Raw genomic sequence first — 18538 nt, forward strand, 5'->3', positions numbered from 1 at the left:
AGGAGACACCTCCAAACATAAGTGGAAGAAGAAGCCTCCAGCTCAAAATATAGGAGGAAGAAGACACCTTCACCTTCAAACATAAGAGGAAGAAGAAGTCTCCAGCTCAAAATATAGGAGGAAGAAGAAATCTCCAGCTCAAAATATAGGAGAAAGGAGACACCTCCAAACATAAGAGGAAGAAGAAGCCTCCAGCTCAAAATATAGGAGGAAGAAGACACCTTCACCTTCAAACATAAGAGGAAGAAGAAGTCTCCAGCTCAAAATATAGGAGGAAGAAGACACCTTCAAACATAAGAGGAAGAAGAAGTCTCCAGCTCAAAATATAGGAGGAAGGAGACACCTTCAAACATAAGAGGAAGAAGCCTCCAGCTCAAAATATAGGAGGAAGGAGACACCTCCACCTCCAAACATAAGAGGAAGAAGAAGCCTCCAGCTCAAAATATAGGAGGAAGGAGACACCTCCACCTCCAAACATAAGAGGAAGAAGAAGCCTCCAGCTCAAAATATAGGAGGAAGGAGACACCTTCAAACATAAGAGGAAGAAGAAGCCTCCAGCTCAAAATATAGGAGGAAGGAGACACCTCCACCTCCAAACATAAGAGGAAGAAGAAGTCTCCAGCTCAAAATATAGGAGGAAGGAGACACCTTCAAACATAAGAGGAAGAAGCCTCCAGCTCAAAATATAGGAGGAAGGAGACACCTTCAAACATAAGAGGAAGAAGAAGCCTCCAGCTCAAAATATAGGAGGAAGGAGACACCTCCACCTCCAAACATAAGAGGAAGAAGAAGTCTCCAGCTCAAAATATAGGAGGAAGGAGACACCTTCAAACATAAGAGGAAGAAGCCTCCAGCTCAAAATATAGGAGGAAGGAGACACCTCCACCTCCAAACATAAGAGGAAGAAGAAGCCTCCAGCTCAAAATATAGGAGGAAGGAGACACCTCCACCTCCAAACATAAGAGGAAGAAGAAGCCTCCAGCTCAAAATATAGGAGGAAGGAGACACCTTCAAACATAAGAGGAAGAAGAAGCCTCCAGCTCAAAATATAGGAGGAAGGAGACACCTTCAAACATAAGAGGAAGAAGAAGCCTCCAGCTCAAAATATAGGAGGAAGGAGACACCTTCAAACATAAGAGGAAGAAGAAGCCTCCAGCTCAAAATATAGGAGGAAGGAGACACCTCCACCTCCAAACATAAGAGGAAGAAGAAGCCTCCAGCTCAAAATATAGGAGGAAGGAGACACCTCCACCTCCAAACATAAGAGGAAGAAGAAGTCTCCAGCTCAAAATATAGGAGGAAGGAGACACCTTCAAACATAAGAGGAAGAAGCCTCCAGCTCAAAATATAGGAGGAAGGAGACACCTCCACCTCCAAACAGAAGAGGAAGAAGAAGCCTCCAGCTCAAAATATAGGAGGAAGGAGACACCTCCACCTTCAAACATAAAAGAAAGGGAATCCCTCCACCTCCAAACAAGAGACATGTACAACTACAAACATAAGAAACCCCTCCACCTCCAAACATTAGAGGAAGGAGACACCTCAACTCTCAAACATAAGAATTAGGACATACCTACAGCACCGCATTTTATTAACCTCAAGATGATAGCAGCTGCACCAAAAGGGGAAAATTAGGCAGAAGTGGAAAGAGAAACAAAGGATAAAACCAGAGTAGAGGCCACTCTCAGGCCGCCACGAGGTGTCTAGTGTACCCCACTCATGGTTAGGGAGGAGGCATTGATATTACAGTCTCCTTAAATCATTTAATTTGCAGGAAAAGAATGAGAATCTTACACATTTAAAGGAACACTGGATGCAAATGTCAAAGAGTGTGTTATGCCTAATGCAGGACCTGAGGGGGGTGATACTTCCTGGACTCTCTAGCCTTAGGCCCCATGCACACGACCGTAAAATCGCGGACCGTAATACGGTTCACAGTTTTATGGACCCATTCAGCTCGATTGGCCGCGTACACCTTTCCGTATCGCTACTGATGGGTGTCCGTCGCGTAGAACTGTGCCAGGGAATTATGGAGCATGTCAGCTTTTTTCGTGTTTTACGGGACGTGCTCCCATACTTTGCATGGGAATTCGGCTCGAAAACGCAGGCAGCCGTCTAGCAGACGACCGTGCCTGCAATTGCGGGCCGTGATTAGGGGCACGGTCGTGCGCATGGGGCCTTGACTGTTTGCAGCCTTGACAGTTCTGCTACAGAGAGCCTTGCTTGTTCTAGTTTTGTCCCAGGCTTGTGTTTGCTGCTCTTGGTGATTGGTTACTTATCAGGTGCAATCCATAACCAATCACAGTGGTTGCTGCCCTATATTTAAGCACATCTTTGTCCTTCCTATGCCTAATTTTTCTGGATTGCCAGTAATCCAGCTTTCCTGTGCTTAACCACTATTGATCTCTACCGAACTTTGCATATGTCTGACCACGGCTGATCTCTCCCCCGTGTACCAAACTCTAAATTTATCGGACTATGACCGATTCCTCTCCCCATTGTACTCCTTTATCTGCAGCCCAGCCACCAACTAGGGACTATTCTGCGGACCGCAACCTGTGAATTCCCTTGCAGCAAAGTCCACACAATCTTGCGATGGTTCAGGGTACAGACTAGGGCATTTTTTAGACACTGGACCTTAGCCTATTTCTTATTCCAGCTTGTTGCAGTGCAACTCCTTGAAGTGCTACGAATTTTGCGTTATTATTTTATTTGTGTGGTTACCTTGCCTATTGAATTCCAGACCCGAGAACCAGCATCATTATACAGGGATTCTGAAATGTCCCATGCCTTGTCCCCGTCAGCACTGCAGTAAATATAATGGTATGTATCACATTTGCCCGGAGTGTTCCTGTAATGATGGGGGTAAGGAAACAGACAAGTGAGCCCTAATCTACCCGCCACTCAGTCCCTGCCTACTTCCAACGACCCGCCCTAGGCGACGGGGTTCAACTGGGCGACGGTCCCTACGCTCAATAAGTGCCCGACAGACAAACAGACAAGGGTACACAGAAGCTAGAGAAACGGGGCAGTTGCCCACGGCAACACCGCGAGCAACAAGAGTAGTGAACAAGCCGAGTCAAACCAGGAGTGTACGAGATACCAAACGCAGAGCAGGAGAGTAGTCAGTAAGCCAGGGTCGATATGAAGCAGGGTCAAATGGTTAAAGAAGCTGCAGCAGGGCAAGGAAACAAAACAAGAATCACAAGCAAGGAGGAACAGGAAAGGCAGGTATAAATAGACAGAGGGCGGGAGCTAGCTCCGTCTGGCCAGGCTGTGATAGGCTCTCCCACACCTAAGCCTGCCATCCTGAGTGGTGGAAGATGGAGTCAGTCTCACAGACATAGAAGCAGGTGCAGGCTGATTACCTATGGGCGTGGATACAGACGCTGTGCCTGGCAGATCCTTAACAGTTCCTTTAAGTGCTGAATCCATAAATGCTTGTAAATCTGGAATTCTTTACCCTTCCGTAAGAAAATGTTCTTCTGTAGAACTGGTCCAGGATGATGTCACCAAGAAACATTATATTTCATTATACTACAAAAGTTTCCAATTAGGGTTAAAACCACTGGATTCACTGGGAAAGGACGTTTTCATGATGGTGGCAACTTTCATTACTTTCGAAAAATATCACCTCCATCATGAACAGGTGTGTTAAGGGTTAAAAGGGTATTTCCATTTCAGACAATTCTGGCATAGCCTGTGGATACTCCATAATTGTCTAAAATGTCTGATAGATGCGGGTTCCACCTCTGGCACCAAGTAAGGCAGAAACTAGGCGGGAATTATGGAAACAGCTGAGCTTGTTGTACAACGCTGTTTCTGTAAATTCGATCCACTACTCCAGGAGTTACGAAAACAGCGTAGAACAGTGAGCGTGGCTGCTTTCATAATCCCCGGCCAACTCCCATTGATTCTCCACGTGGATGCGACGAGCGCCTCACTAGGCAGGACTGGGTCGGGGGGACCCCTGTTCTGGTGGGAGGTGGGACCTGCATCTATCAGACATTTTATGGCCTATCCTGTTGATATGTCATAAATGTCTAAGATAAAAACCCACCTTTAAGTTCCTCATATGAAAGTTCACGCAGAGTTTATAAGCATATTACAGCTTCTCACTGCTGCAGGTATAATCACTCAGAAAATGTGTCCCCTCCCCAATTATAATGTAACCGCTTCACCTGCCAATGTCACATTGTAGGATCTAGATTTCCATCACTCTCTTTATAGTTAGAGTTAAACCACTGTTTGTGTCCGGCGTACCTTTAAAATCCGGCAGATGTGCAAATGAATTCCCAAGGCAAATCACAGCATCAAATCCTATTCCAGGGCGAGAGATGTCCTGATCCAGAGACAGCCAGTTACCTTCCTCAATTACTGCAGAAACAGGAGACACAGATCACCCTAACCCTATGATCAAACCCCACCATCATTCATAAAGTTTCTCCATCACCAATCATCCATACAGATAACATTCTCCTCCATCACCAATCATCCATACAGATAACATTCTCCTCCATCACCAATCATCCATACAGATAACATTCTCCTCCATCACCAATCATCCATACAGATAACATTCTCCTCCATCACCAATCATCCATACAGATAACATTCTCCTCCATCACCAATCATCCGTACAGATAACATTCTCCTCCATCACCAATCATCCGTACAGATAACATTCTCCTCCATCACCAATCATCCATACAGATAACATTCTCCTCCATCACCAATCATCCACACAGATAACATTCTCCTCCATCACCAATCATCCATACAGATAACATTCTCCTCCATCACCAATCATCCGTACAGATGACATTCTCCTCCATCACCAATCATCCATACAGATGACATTCTCCTCCATCACCAATCATCCATACAGATAACATTCTCCTCCATCACCAATCATCCATACAGATAACATTTTCCTCCATCACCAATCATCCATACATAACATTCTCCTCCATCACCAATCATCCATACAGATAACATTCTCCTCCATCACCAATCATCCATACAGATAACATTCTCCTCCATCACCAATCATCTATACATAACATTCTCCTCCAACACCAATCATCCAGATAACATTTTCCTCCATCACCAATCATCCATACATAGAACATTCTCCTCCATCACCAATCATCCATACAGATAACATTCTTCTCCATCATTAATCATCCATACAGATAACATTCTCCTCCATCACCAATCATCCATACAGATAACATTCTCCAATCATCCATACAGATAACATTCTCCTCCATCACCAATCATACATACAACAATCTCCCCCATCACCAATCATCCATACATAGAACATTCTCCTCCATCATTAATCATCCATACAAACATTCTCCCCCATCACCAATCATCCATACATAGAACATTCTCCTCCAACACCAATCATCCATACAGATAACATTCTCCTCCATCACCAATCATCATTACATATAACATTCTCCTCCATCACCAATCATCCATACAGATAACATTCTCCTCCAACACCAATCATCCATACAGATAACATTCTCCTCCATCACCAATTATCCGTACAGATAACATTCTCCTCCAACACCAATCATCCATACATAGAACATTCTCATCCATCACCAATCATCCATACAGATAACATTCTCCCCCATCACCAATCATCCATACATAGAACATTCTCCTCCAACACCAATCATCCATACAGATAACATTCTCCTCCATCACCAATCATCATTACATATAACATTCTCCTCCATCACCAATCATCCATACAGATAACATTCTCCTCCAACACCAATCATCCATACAGATAACATTCTCCTCCATCACCAATCATCCATACAGATAACATTCTCCTCCAACACCAATCATCCTTACATATAACATTCTTCTCCATCATTAATCATCCATACAGATAACATTCTCTCCCATCACCAATCATCCATACATAGAACATTCTCCTCCAACACCAATCATCCATACATAGAACATTCTCCTCCATCACCAATCATCCATACAGATAACATTCTCCCCCATCACCAATCATCCATACATAGAACATTCTCCTCCAACACCAATCATCCATACAGATAACATTCTCCTCCAACACCAATCATCCACACATATAACATTCTCCCCCATCACCAATCATCCATACAGATAACATTCTCCTCCATCACCAATCATCCTTACATATAACATTCTTCTCCATCATTAATCATCCATACAGATAACATTCTCCCCCATCACCAATCATCCATACATATAACATTCTCCCCCATCACCAATCATCCATACATAGAACATTCTCCTCCATCACCAATCATCCATACAGATAACATTCTCCTCAATCACCAATCATCCATACATAGAACATTCTCCTCCATCACCAATCATCCATACAGATAACATTCTCCTCCATCACCAATCATCCTTACATATAACATTCTCCTCCATCACCAATCATCCATACAGATAACATTCTTCTCCATCACCAATCATCCTTACATATAACATTCTCCTCCATCACCAATCATCCATACAGATAACATTCTTCTCCATCACCAATAATACTCCTACTATTATGCATAATTCCTCACCCCACTTGTCAAATGCGGGCTCCTTTCTTCTGTTCCAGCGAGTTTTCAAGGCATATTTCAACATCTTATCACTTGCATCAACACTGACCACAGAAAATCCTTCTTCCACCAACATCTCTGAGTCCACCCTGAAGACCGTATAGGACCATGAGTGATTGCTCACTGGTTATGTTTATTGTGACAACTGGATGATGGTTCCGGTCAGAAAAGAAAAGCAGTGAAGCAGCTTCCAAGTGAAAATCAGGAACCATCATCAAGGCTTGAAAACGCCTCGAAGGATGAGGAGAAACGTTACTTTAAACATTGAATGAATTAACACTGATTTTAAGGAGTGCTGCTTCACCACTTTTTTTTTACTGGATGTCTGGGTAGTGTAGGGTCGGACCCCCAGAAGTTTAGCACCCGCATCACTCTGCAGTGATTTTCCGATGAGAGTGCTTCTATACACAGTGAATGTAGCAAGTAGAGAGTGCTTCTATACACAGTGATTGACAGCTCCTCTATACTACACCACACAGGAGAACTGACAGCTCCTCTATACCACACCACACAGGAGAGCTCACAGCTCCTCTATACTACACCACACAGGAGAGCTCACAGCTCCTCTATACTACACCACACAGGAGAGCTGACAGATCCTCTATACTACACCACACAGGAGAGCTCACAGCTCCTCTATACTACACCACACAGGAGAGCTCACAGCTCCTCTATACTACACCACACAGGAGAGCCGACAGCTCCTCTATACTACATCACACAGGAGAGCTCACAGCTCCTCTATACTACACCACACAGGAGAACTGACAGCTCCTCTATACCACACCACACAGGAGAGCTCACAGCTCCTCTATACTACACCACACAGGAGAGCTCACAGCTCCTCTATACTACACCACACAGGAGAGCTCACAGCTCCTCTATACTACACCACACAGGAGAACTGACAGCTCCTCTATACTACACCACACAGGAGAACTGACAGCTCCTCTATACTACACCACACAGGAGAACTGACAGCTCCTCTATACTACACCACACAAGAGAACTGACATATCCTCTATACTACACCACACAGGAGAACTATCAGATCCTCTATACTACACCACACAGGAGAGCTGACAGATCCTCTATACTACACCACACAGGAGAGCTGACAGCTCCTCTATACTACACCACACAGGAGAGCTCACAGCTCCTCTATACTACACCACACAAGAGAGCTCACAGCTCCTCTATACTACACCACACAGGAGAGCTGACAGCTCCTCTATACTACACCACACAGGAGAGCTCACAGCTCCTCTATACTACACCACACAGGAGAGCTCACAGCTCCTCTATACTACACCACACAGGAGAGCTCACAGCTCCTCTATACTACACCACACAGGAGAGCTCACAGCTCCTCTATACTACACCACACAGGAGAGCTCACAGCTCCTCTATACTACACCACACAGGAGAACTGACAGATCCTCTATACTACACCACACAGGAGAGCCGACAGATCCTCTATACTACACCACACAGGAGAGCTCACAGCTCCTCTATACTACACCACACAGGAGAGCTCACAGCTCCTCTATACTACACCACACAGGAGAGCCGACAGCTCCTCTATACTACACCACACAGGAGAGCTCACAGCTCCTCTATACTACACCACACAGGAGAGCTCACAGCTCCTCTATACTACACCACACAAGAGAGCTCACAGCTCCTCTATACTACACCACACAGGAGAGCTGACAGCTCCTCTATACTACACCACACAGGAGAGCTCACAGCTCCTCTATACTACACCACACAGGAGAGCTCACAGCTCCTCTATACTACACCACACAGGAGAGCTCACAGCTCCTCTATACTACACCACACAGGAGAACCGACAGATCCTCTATACTACACCACACAGGAGAGCCGACAGATCCTCTATACTACACCACACAGGAGAGCTCAAAGCTCCTCTATACTACACCACACAGGAGAGCCGACAGCTCCTCTATACTACACCACACAGGAGAGCTCACAGCTCCTCTATACTACACCACACAGGAGAGCTCACAGCTCCTCTATACTACACCACACAGGAGAACTGACAGCTCCTCTATACTACACCACACAGGAGTACTGACAGATCCTCTATACTACACCACACAAGAGAACTGACAGATCCTCTATACTACACCACACAGGAGAGCTGACAGCTCCTCTATACTACACCACACAGGAGAGCTGACAGATCCTCTATACTACACCACACAGGAGAGCTCACAGCTCCTCTATACTACACCACACAGGAGAGCTCACAGCTCCTCTATACTACACCACACAGGAGAGCTCACAGCTCCTCTATACTACACCACACAGGAGAGCTCACAGCTCCTCTATACTACACCACACAGGAGAACCGACAGATCCTCTATACTACACCACACAGGAGAGCCGACAGATCCTCTATACTACACCACACAGGAGAGCTCACAGCTCCTCTATACTACACCACACAGGAGAGCTCACAGCTCCTCTATACTACACCACACAGGAGAGCTCACAGCTCCTCTATACTACACCACACAGGAGAGCTGACAGATCCCCTATACTACACCACACAGGAGAGCGAACAAGTCATCTTTAAGTGACAGTACAGGGTGATAGAGCAGTGCAGTAGTGACAGTAAAGGATGATAGAGCCGTGTAGTAGTGACAGTACAGGATGATAGAGCCGTGTAGTAGTGACAGTACAGGATGATAGAGCAGTGTAGTAGTGACAGTACAGGGTGATGGAGCAGTGTAGTAGTGACAGTACAGGGTGATAGAGCAGTGTAGTAGTGACAGTACAGGATGATAGAGCAGTGTAGTAGTGACAGTACAGGGTGATGGAGCAGTGTAGTAGTGACAGTACAGGATCATAGAGCAGTGTAGTAGTGACAGTACAGGATGATGGAGCAGTGTAGTAGTGACAGTACAGGGTGATGGAGCAGTGTAGTAGTGACAGTACAGGGTGATAGAGCAGTGTAGTAGTGACAGTACAGGGTGATGGAGCAGTGTAGTAGTGACAGTACAGGGTGATGGAGCAGTGTAGTAGTGACAGTACAGGGTGATGGAGCAGTGTAGTAGTGACAGTACAGGGTGATGTAGTAGTGACAGTACAGGGTGATGGAGCAGTGTAGTAGTGACAGTACAGGGTGATGGAGCAGTGTAGTAGTGACAGTACAGGGTGATAGAGCAGTGTAGTAGTGACAGTACAGGATGATAGAGCAGTGTAGTAGTGACAGTACAGGGTGATGGAGCAGTGTAGTAGTGACAGTACAGGGTGATGGAGCAGTGTAGTAGTGACAGTACAGGGTGATGGAGCAGTGTAGTAGTGACAGTACAGGGTGATGGAGCAGTGTAGTAGTGACAGTACAGGGTGATGGAGCAGTGTAGAAGTGACAGTACAGGGTGATGGAGCAGTGTAGTAGTGACAGTACAGGATGATGTAGTAGTGACAGTACAGGGTGATAGAGCAGTGTAGTAGTGACAGTACAGGGTGATGGAGCAGTGTAGTAGTGACAGTACAGGGTGATGGAGCAGTGTAGTAGTGACAGTACAGGGTGATAGAGCAGTGTAGTAGTGACAGTACAGGGTGATGGAGCAGTGTAGTAGTGACAGTACAGGGTGATGGAGCAGTGTAGTAGTGACAGTACAGGGTGATGGAGCAGTGTAGTAGTGACAGTACAGGGTGATGGAGCAGTGTAGAAGTGACAGTACAGGGTGATGGAGCAGTGTAGTAGTGACAGTACAGGATGATAGAGCGGTGTAGTAGTGACAGTACAGGGTGATGGAGCAGTGTAGTAGTGACAGTACAGGATGATAGAGCAGTGTAGTAGTGACAGTACAGGGTGATGGAGCAGTGTAGTAGTGACAGTACAAGATGATAGAGCAGTGTAGTAGTGACAGTACAGGGTGATGGAGCAGTGTAGTAGTGACAGTACAGGATGATAGAGCAGTGTAGTAGTGACAGTACAGGATGATAGAGCAGTGTAGTAGTGACAGTACAGGATGATAGAGCAGTGTAGTAGTGACAGTACAGGATGATAGAGCAGTGTAGTAGTGACAGTACAGGATGATAGAGCAGTGTAGTAGTGACAGTACAGGATGATAGAGCAGTGTAGTAGTGACAGTACAGGATGATAGAGCGGTGTAGTAGTGACAGTACAGGGTGATAGAGCAGTGTAGTAGTGACAGTACAGGATGATAGAGCAGTGTAGTAGTGACAGTACAGGGTGATGGAGCAGTGTAGTAGTGACAGTACAGGATGATAGAGCAGTGTAGTAGTGACAGTACAGGATCATAGAGCAGTGTAGTAGTGACAGTACAGGATGATGGAGCAGTGTAGTAGTGACAGTACAGGGTGATGGAGCAGTGTAGTAGTGACAGTACAGGGTGATGGAGCAGTGTAGTAGTGACAGTACAGGATGATGGAGCAGTGTAGTAGTGACAGTACAGGGTGATGGAGCAGTGTAGTAGTGACAGTACAGGGTGATAGAGCAGTGTAGTAGTGACAGTACAGGGTGATGGAGCAGTGTAGTAGTGACAGTACAGGGTGATGGAGCAGTGTAGTAGTGACAGTACAGGGTGATGGAGCAGTGTAGTAGTGACAGTACAGGGTGATGGAGCAGTGTAGAAGTGACAGTACAGGGTGATGGAGCAGTGTAGAAGTGACAGTACAGGGTGATGGAGCAGTGTAGTAGTGACAGTACAGGATGATGTAGTAGTGACAGTACAGGGTGATAGAGCAGTGTAGTAGTGACAGTACAGGGTGATGGAGCAGTGTAGTAGTGACAGTACAGGATGATAGAGCAGTGTAGTAGTGACAGTACAGGATGATAGAGCAGTGTAGTAGTGACAGTACAGGATGATAGAGCGGTGTAGTAGTGACAGTACAGGGTGATGGAGCAGTGTAGTAGTGACAGTACAGGATGATAGAGCAGTGTAGTAGTGACAGTACAGGGTGATGGAGCAGTGTAGTAGTGACAGTACAAGATGATAGAGCAGTGTAGTAGTGACAGTACAGGGTGATGGAGCAGTGTAGTAGTGACAGTACAGGGTGATGTAGTAGTGACAGTACAGGGTGATGTAGTAGTGACAGTACAGGGTGATGGAGCAGTGTAGTAGTGACAGTACAGGGTGATGTAGTAGTGACAGTACAGGATGATAGAGAAGTATAGTAGTGACAGTACAGGGTGATGGAGCAGTGTAGTAGTGACAGTACAGGATGATAGAGCAGTGTAGTAGTGACAGTACAGGATGATAGAGCAGTGTAGTAGTGACAGTACAGGGTGATGGAGCAGTGTAGTAGTGACAGTACAGGATGATAGAGCAGTGTAGTAGTGACAGTACAGGATGATAGAGCAGTGTAGTAGTGACAGTACAGGGTGATGGAGCAGTGTAGTAGTGACAGTACAGGATGATAGAGCAGTGTAGTAGTGACAGTACAGGATGATAGAGCAGTGTAGTAGTGACAGTACAGGGTGATGGAGCAGTGTAGTAGTGACAGTACAGGGTGATGGAGCAGTGTAGTAGTGACAGTACAGGGTGATGGAGCAGTGTAGTAGTGACAGTACAGGATGATAGAGCAGTGTAGTAGTGACAGTACAGGGTGATGGAGCAGTGTAGTAGTGACAGTACAAGATGATAGAGCAGTGTAGTAGTGACAGTACAGGGTGATGGAGCAGTGTAGTAGTGACAGTACAGGATGATAGACCAGTGTAGTAGTGACAGTACAGGGTGATGGAGCAGTGTAGTAGTGACAGTACAAGATGATAGAGCAGTGTAGTAGTGACAGTACAGGGTGATGGAGCAGTGTAGTAGTGACAGTACAAGATGATAGAGCAGTGTAGTAGTGACAGTACAGGGTGATGGAGCAGTGTAGTAGTGACAGTACAGGATGATAGAGCGGTGTAGTAGTGACAGTACAGGGTGATAGAGCAGTGTAGTAGTGACAGTACAGGATGATAGAGCAGTGTAGTAGTGACAGTACAGGGTGATGGAGCAGTGTAGTAGTGACAGTACAGGATGATAGAGCAGTGTAGTAGTGACAGTACAGGATCATAGAGCAGTGTAGTAGTGACAGTACAGGATGATGGAGCAGTGTAGTAGTGACAGTACAGGGTGATGGAGCAGTGTAGTAGTGACAGTACAGGGTGATAGAGCAGTGTAGTAGTGACAGTACAGGGTGATGGAGCAGTGTAGTAGTGACAGTACAGGGTGATGGAGCAGTGTAGTAGTGACAGTACAGGGTGATGGAGCAGTGTAGTAGTGACAGTACAGGGTGATGGAGCAGTGTAGAAGTGACAGTACAGGGTGATGGAGCAGTGTAGAAGTGACAGTACAGGGTGATGGAGCAGTGTAGTAGTGACAGTACAGGATGATGTAGTAGTGACAGTACAGGGTGATAGAGCAGTGTAGTAGTGACAGTACAGGGTGATGGAGCAGTGTAGTAGTGACAGTACAGGATGATAGAGCAGTGTAGTAGTGACAGTACAGGATGATAGAGCGGTGTAGTAGTGACAGTACAGGGTGATAGAGCGGTGTAGTAGTGACAGTACAGGGTGATGGAGCAGTGTAGTAGTGACAGTACAGGATGATAGAGCGGTGTAGTAGTGACAGTACAGGGTGATGGAGCGGTGTAGTAGTGACAGTACAGGATGATAGAGCAGTGTAGTAGTGACAGTACAGGGTGATGGAGCAGTGTAGTAGTGACAGTACAAGATGATAGAGCAGTGTAGTAGTGACAGTACAGGGTGATGGAGCAGTGTAGTAGTGACAGTACAGGGTGATGTAGTAGTGACAGTACAGGGTGATGGAGCAGTGTAGTAGTGACAGTACAGGGTGATGTAGTAGTGACAGTACAGGATGATAGAGAAGTATAGTAGTGACAGTACAGGGTGATGGAGCAGTGTAGTAGTGACAGTACAGGATGATAGAGCAGTGTAGTAGTGACAGTACAGGATGATAGAGCAGTGTAGTAGTGACAGTACAGGGTGATGGAGCAGTGTAGTAGTGACAGTACAGGATGATAGAGCAGTGTAGTAGTGACAGTACAGGATGATAGAGCAGTGTAGTAGTGACAGTACAGGATGATAGAGCAGTGTAGTAGTGACAGTACAGGGTGATGGAGCAGTGTAGTAGTGACAGTACAGGATGATAGAGCAGTGTAGTAGTGACAGTACAGGATGATAGAGCAGTGTAGTAGTGACAGTACAGGGTGATGGAGCAGTGTAGTAGTGACAGTACAGGGTGATGGAGCAGTGTAGTAGTGACAGTACAGGGTGATGGAGCAGTGTAGTAGTGACAGTACAGGGTGATGGAGCAGTGTAGTAGTGACAGTACAGGATGATAGAGCAGTGTAGTAGTGACAGTACAGGGTGATGGAGCAGTGTAGTAGTGACAGTACAAGATGATAGAGCAGTGTAGTAGTGACAGTACAGGGTGATGGAGCAGTGTAGTAGTGACAGTACAGGATGATAGACCAGTGTAGTAGTGACAGTACAGGGTGATGGAGCAGTGTAGTAGTGACAGTACAAGATGATAGAGCAGTGTAGTAGTGACAGTACAGGGTGATGGAGCAGTGTAGTAGTGACAGTACAAGATGATAGAGCAGTGTAGTAGTGACAGTACAGGGTGATGGAGCAGTGTAGTAGTGACAGTACAGGATGATAGAGCGGTGTAGTAGTGACAGTACAGGGTGATAGAGCAGTGTAGTAGTGACAGTACAGGATGATAGAGCAGTGTAGTAGTGACAGTACAGGGTGATGGAGCAGTGTAGTAGTGACAGTACAGGATGATAGAGCAGTGTAGTAGTGACAGTACAGGATCATAGAGCAGTGTAGTAGTGACAGTACAGGATGATGGAGCAGTGTAGTAGTGACAGTACAGGGTGATGGAGCAGTGTAGTAGTGACAGTACAGGGTGATAGAGCAGTGTAGTAGTGACAGTACAGGGTGATGGAGCAGTGTAGTAGTGACAGTACAGGGTGATGGAGCAGTGTAGTAGTGACAGTACAGGGTGATGGAGCAGTGTAGTAGTGACAGTACAGGGTGATGGAGCAGTGTAGTAGTGACAGTACAGGGTGATGGAGCAGTGTAGAAGTGACAGTACAGGGTGATGGAGCAGTGTAGAAGTGACAGTACAGGGTGATGGAGCAGTGTAGTAGTGACAGTACAGGATGATGTAGTAGTGACAGTACAGGGTGATAGAGCAGTGTAGTAGTGACAGTACAGGGTGATGGAGCAGTGTAGTAGTGACAGTACAGGATGATAGAGCAGTGTAGTAGTGACAGTACAGGATGATAGAGCAGTGTAGTAGTGACAGTACAGGATGATAGAGCGGTGTAGTAGTGACAGTACAGGGTGATGGAGCAGTGTAGTAGTGACAGTACAGGATGATAGAGCAGTGTAGTAGTGACAGTACAGGGTGATGGAGCAGTGTAGTAGTGACAGTACAAGATGATAGAGCAGTGTAGTAGTGACAGTACAGGGTGATGGAGCAGTGTAGTAGTGACAGTACAGGGTGATGTAGTAGTGACAGTACAGGGTGATGGAGCAGTGTAGTAGTGACAGTACAGGGTGATGTAGTAGTGACAGTACAGGATGATAGAGAAGTATAGTAGTGACAGTACAGGGTGATGGAGCAGTGTAGTAGTGACAGTACAGGATGATAGAGCAGTGTAGTAGTGACAGTACAGGATGATAGAGCAGTGTAGTAGTGACAGTACAGGGTGATGGAGCAGTGTAGTAGTGACAGTACAGGATGATAGAGCAGTGTAGTAGTGACAGTACAGGATGATAGAGCAGTGTAGTAGTGACAGTACAGGATGATAGAGCAGTGTAGTAGTGACAGTACAGGGTGATGGAGCAGTGTAGTAGTGACAGTACAGGATGATAGAGCAGTGTAGTAGTGACAGTACAGGGTGATGGAGCAGTGTAGTAGTGACAGTACAGGGTGATGGAGCAGTGTAGTAGTGACAGTACAGGGTGATGGAGCAGTGTAGTAGTGACAGTACAGGGTGATGGAGCAGTGTAGTAGTGACAGTACAGGATGATAGAGCACTGTAGTAGTGACAGTACAGGATGATAGACCAGTGTAGTAGTGACAGTACAGGATCATAGAGCAGTGTAGTAGTGACAGTACAGGGTGATGGAGCAGTGTAGTAGTGACAGTACAGGGTGATGTAGTAGTGACAGTACAGGATGATAGAGCAGTGTAGTAGTGACAGTACAGGATGATAGAGCGGTGTAGTAGTGACAGTACAGGGTGATGGAGCAGTGTAGTAGTGACAGTACAGGATGATAGAGCAGTGTAGTAGTGACAGTACAAGATGATAGAGCAGTGTAGTAGTGACAGTACAGGGTGATGGAGCAGTGTAGTAGTGACAGTACAAGATGATAGAGCAGTGTAGTAGTGACAGTACAGGGTGATGGAGCAGTGTAGTAGTGACAGTACAGGATCATAGAGCAGTGTAGTAGTGACAGTACAGGGTGATGGAGCAGTGTAGTAGTGACAGTACAGGATGATAGAGCGGTGTAGTAGTGACAGTACAGGGTGATGGAGCAGTGTAGTAGTGACAGTACAGGATGATAGAGCAGTGTAGTAGTGACAGTACAGGATGATAGAGCAGTGTAGTAGTGACAGTACAGGATGATAGAGCAGTGTAGTAGTGACAGTACAAGATGATAGAGCAGTGTAGTAGTGACAGTACAGGATGATAGAGCAGTGTAGTAGTGACAGTACAGGATGATAGAGCAGTGTAGTAGTGACAGTACAGGATGATAGAGCAGTGTAGTAGTGACAGTACAAGATGATAGAGCAGTGTAGTAGTGACAGTACAGGGTGATGTAGTAGTGACAGTACAGGGTGATGGAGCAGTGTAGTAGTGACAGTACAGGATGATAGAGCAGTGTAGTAGTGACAGTACAGGATCATAGAGCAGTGTAGTAGTGACAGTACAGGGTGATGGAGCAGTGTAGTAGTGACAGTACAGGATGATAGAGCAGTGTAGTAGTGACAGTACAGGATGATAGAGCAGTGTAGTAGTGACAGTACAGGATCATAGAGCAGTGTAGTAGTGACAGTACAGGGTGATGGAGAAGTGTAGTAGTGACAGTACAGGATGATAGAGCAGTGTAGTAGTGACAGTACAGGATGATAGAGCAGTGTAGTAGTGACAGTACAGGATGATAGAGCAGTGTATTAGTGACAGTACAGGATGATAGAGCAGTGTAGTAGTGACAGTACAGGGTGATAGAGCAGTGTAGTAGTGACAGTACAGGATGATAGAGCAGTGTAGTAGTGACAGTACAGGATGATAGAGCAGTGTAGTAGTGACAGTACAGGATGATAGAGCAGTGTAGTAGGGACAGTACAGGGTGATAGAGCAGTGTAGTAGTGAATCCCTGATCTGAATTATCGGCCGCACGCTATTTTGATGAGGAATGTGAGTAGTGTGTATGAGCCGCATGCGTTTTCTTATTTTCTCACCCTGCTCACCCAGTGCCACATGCAACATCCAGGACCGTCCGGCAGTCATATCTGTGTAGTAGTGACAGGATCCAGGTCCGATATTCATCTGTTCGGCCTCTCTTGTCTCCGATGTAGTAATGCCAGACACGAGCTGCCTGCCCATCAGCATACTGATCTGGAAGGCCTTCAGCGGCTACTCCTAGCGACCGTGTCCGGTACACGCTGTCCACCATTGTCCTCTCCTGAAACACAAGAGACAAGTGATTCCTGTGGGATTAGCGGCAGTCACTGTTACGTCGCATGCGTCTGAAATGCTCGATGTCTGCGGTGTCAGCACAAACTCCAAACAGCCGGTGCCAGAGCCAATCCCTGCACCGGCAGCCCGACACCCCCATCACATCACGGACTGTGCCAAAACATACAGCTGAACAACTTCCCACAACGTACACAGTGTCACACCTCCTACTCAGCCAATCACAGGTGAGACTAATAAGGGGTGGAAGGTGAGCAACCAATGAGAGCGGGCGATGAAAAGAAGCGCCTCAGACAAGTCCCCGGCTGTGACCCCTGCTCCAATCACAAATCTCTGTTTACTTTGGTCATGCTGAGAGGACGGGGATGAGGGTAAGGGGTGACAGGCGGCGGCGTCCAGGGATCACTCTGCCGCACATTCCCTCGCCGTCTGTTCCTGCAATGTCCCTTTATTAGAAAACATCAATTTGCTGTATTATTTCTACTATATTGCACCATAAATTTGGCTTCCTGACTAAATATTAAATCTGACAGACGTCACTGCTGTTTGGTGATTGGGGAACAAAAGAAGAATCCTAAGGACACTATACTAGAAAAGCAAAAGAGGAATGAGAAATAGGGGGGGGGGGGGAGACAAAAGCAGAAAGAAGGAGAGAGAAAAAGTGAAAGGGGGGAATGAGAGAAAGAAAAAAAGAGAGAAAGAGAAAGAGAGAGAGAGAGAGGGATAGAAAGGGAGAGAAGAAAGAGGGAAAAACAGAGAAAGAGAAAGAAAATGAGAGAAAAAGGGAAATAAAGAGAATGAAAGAAAGAAAAACCTGCCGTAACCTCTTAACCCTAATCCTCTAACTCTAACCCTTAAAGGGAATGTGTCGCTAGAAATGTTTTTATTTTATAACAGTATATAAGTGATAACACATTGTTCTAATTGTTTTAAATTTTTCACAGGTCAGAAAATATTAATGTAATAGAATCTAATTTATAACATTTCCATGTGCTGGTCACTAGAGGGAGCAATTTCTAAAATTGCAGCATTGGCATGTGGTAAAGCAACCACATTGCTTTATGCTGCAAAATTGGAGAAGACACACTCGCTCTAGTGTCCTCACACAATCCCCCCTCCTTTATCCTGGCTAGTGCCGGGAGAAAGGAGGGGGGTTGAATGTTCAAACCTCCTACACT

The 18538-nt window shown here is 45.9% G+C and overlaps 1 protein-coding gene across 1 annotated transcript in view; it reads right to left on the minus strand.

Annotated features, from left to right (window-relative positions):
• Nucleotides 1–17525, minus strand: part of GNMT (glycine N-methyltransferase) — a 61502-nt gene extending 43977 nt beyond the window's left edge. Inside the window, exons 1-3 of the mRNA XM_075863537.1 lie at nucleotides 17135–17525; nucleotides 6600–6727; nucleotides 4264–4377 (exon numbers count right to left, since the gene is read on the minus strand). Coding sequence (XP_075719652.1) covers nucleotides 4264–4377; nucleotides 6600–6727; nucleotides 17135–17340 — 448 coding nt within the window. The 5' untranslated portion in view covers nucleotides 17341–17525. The remainder of the gene's footprint in view (nucleotides 1–4263; nucleotides 4378–6599; nucleotides 6728–17134) is intronic.
• Between the last annotated feature and the right edge of the window lie 1013 nt (nucleotides 17526–18538).

The sequence above is a fragment of the Rhinoderma darwinii genome, chromosome 4, assembly GCF_050947455.1.
Source record: "Rhinoderma darwinii isolate aRhiDar2 chromosome 4, aRhiDar2.hap1, whole genome shotgun sequence".
In the NCBI taxonomy this organism is placed as follows: Eukaryota; Metazoa; Chordata; class Amphibia; order Anura; family Rhinodermatidae; genus Rhinoderma; species Rhinoderma darwinii.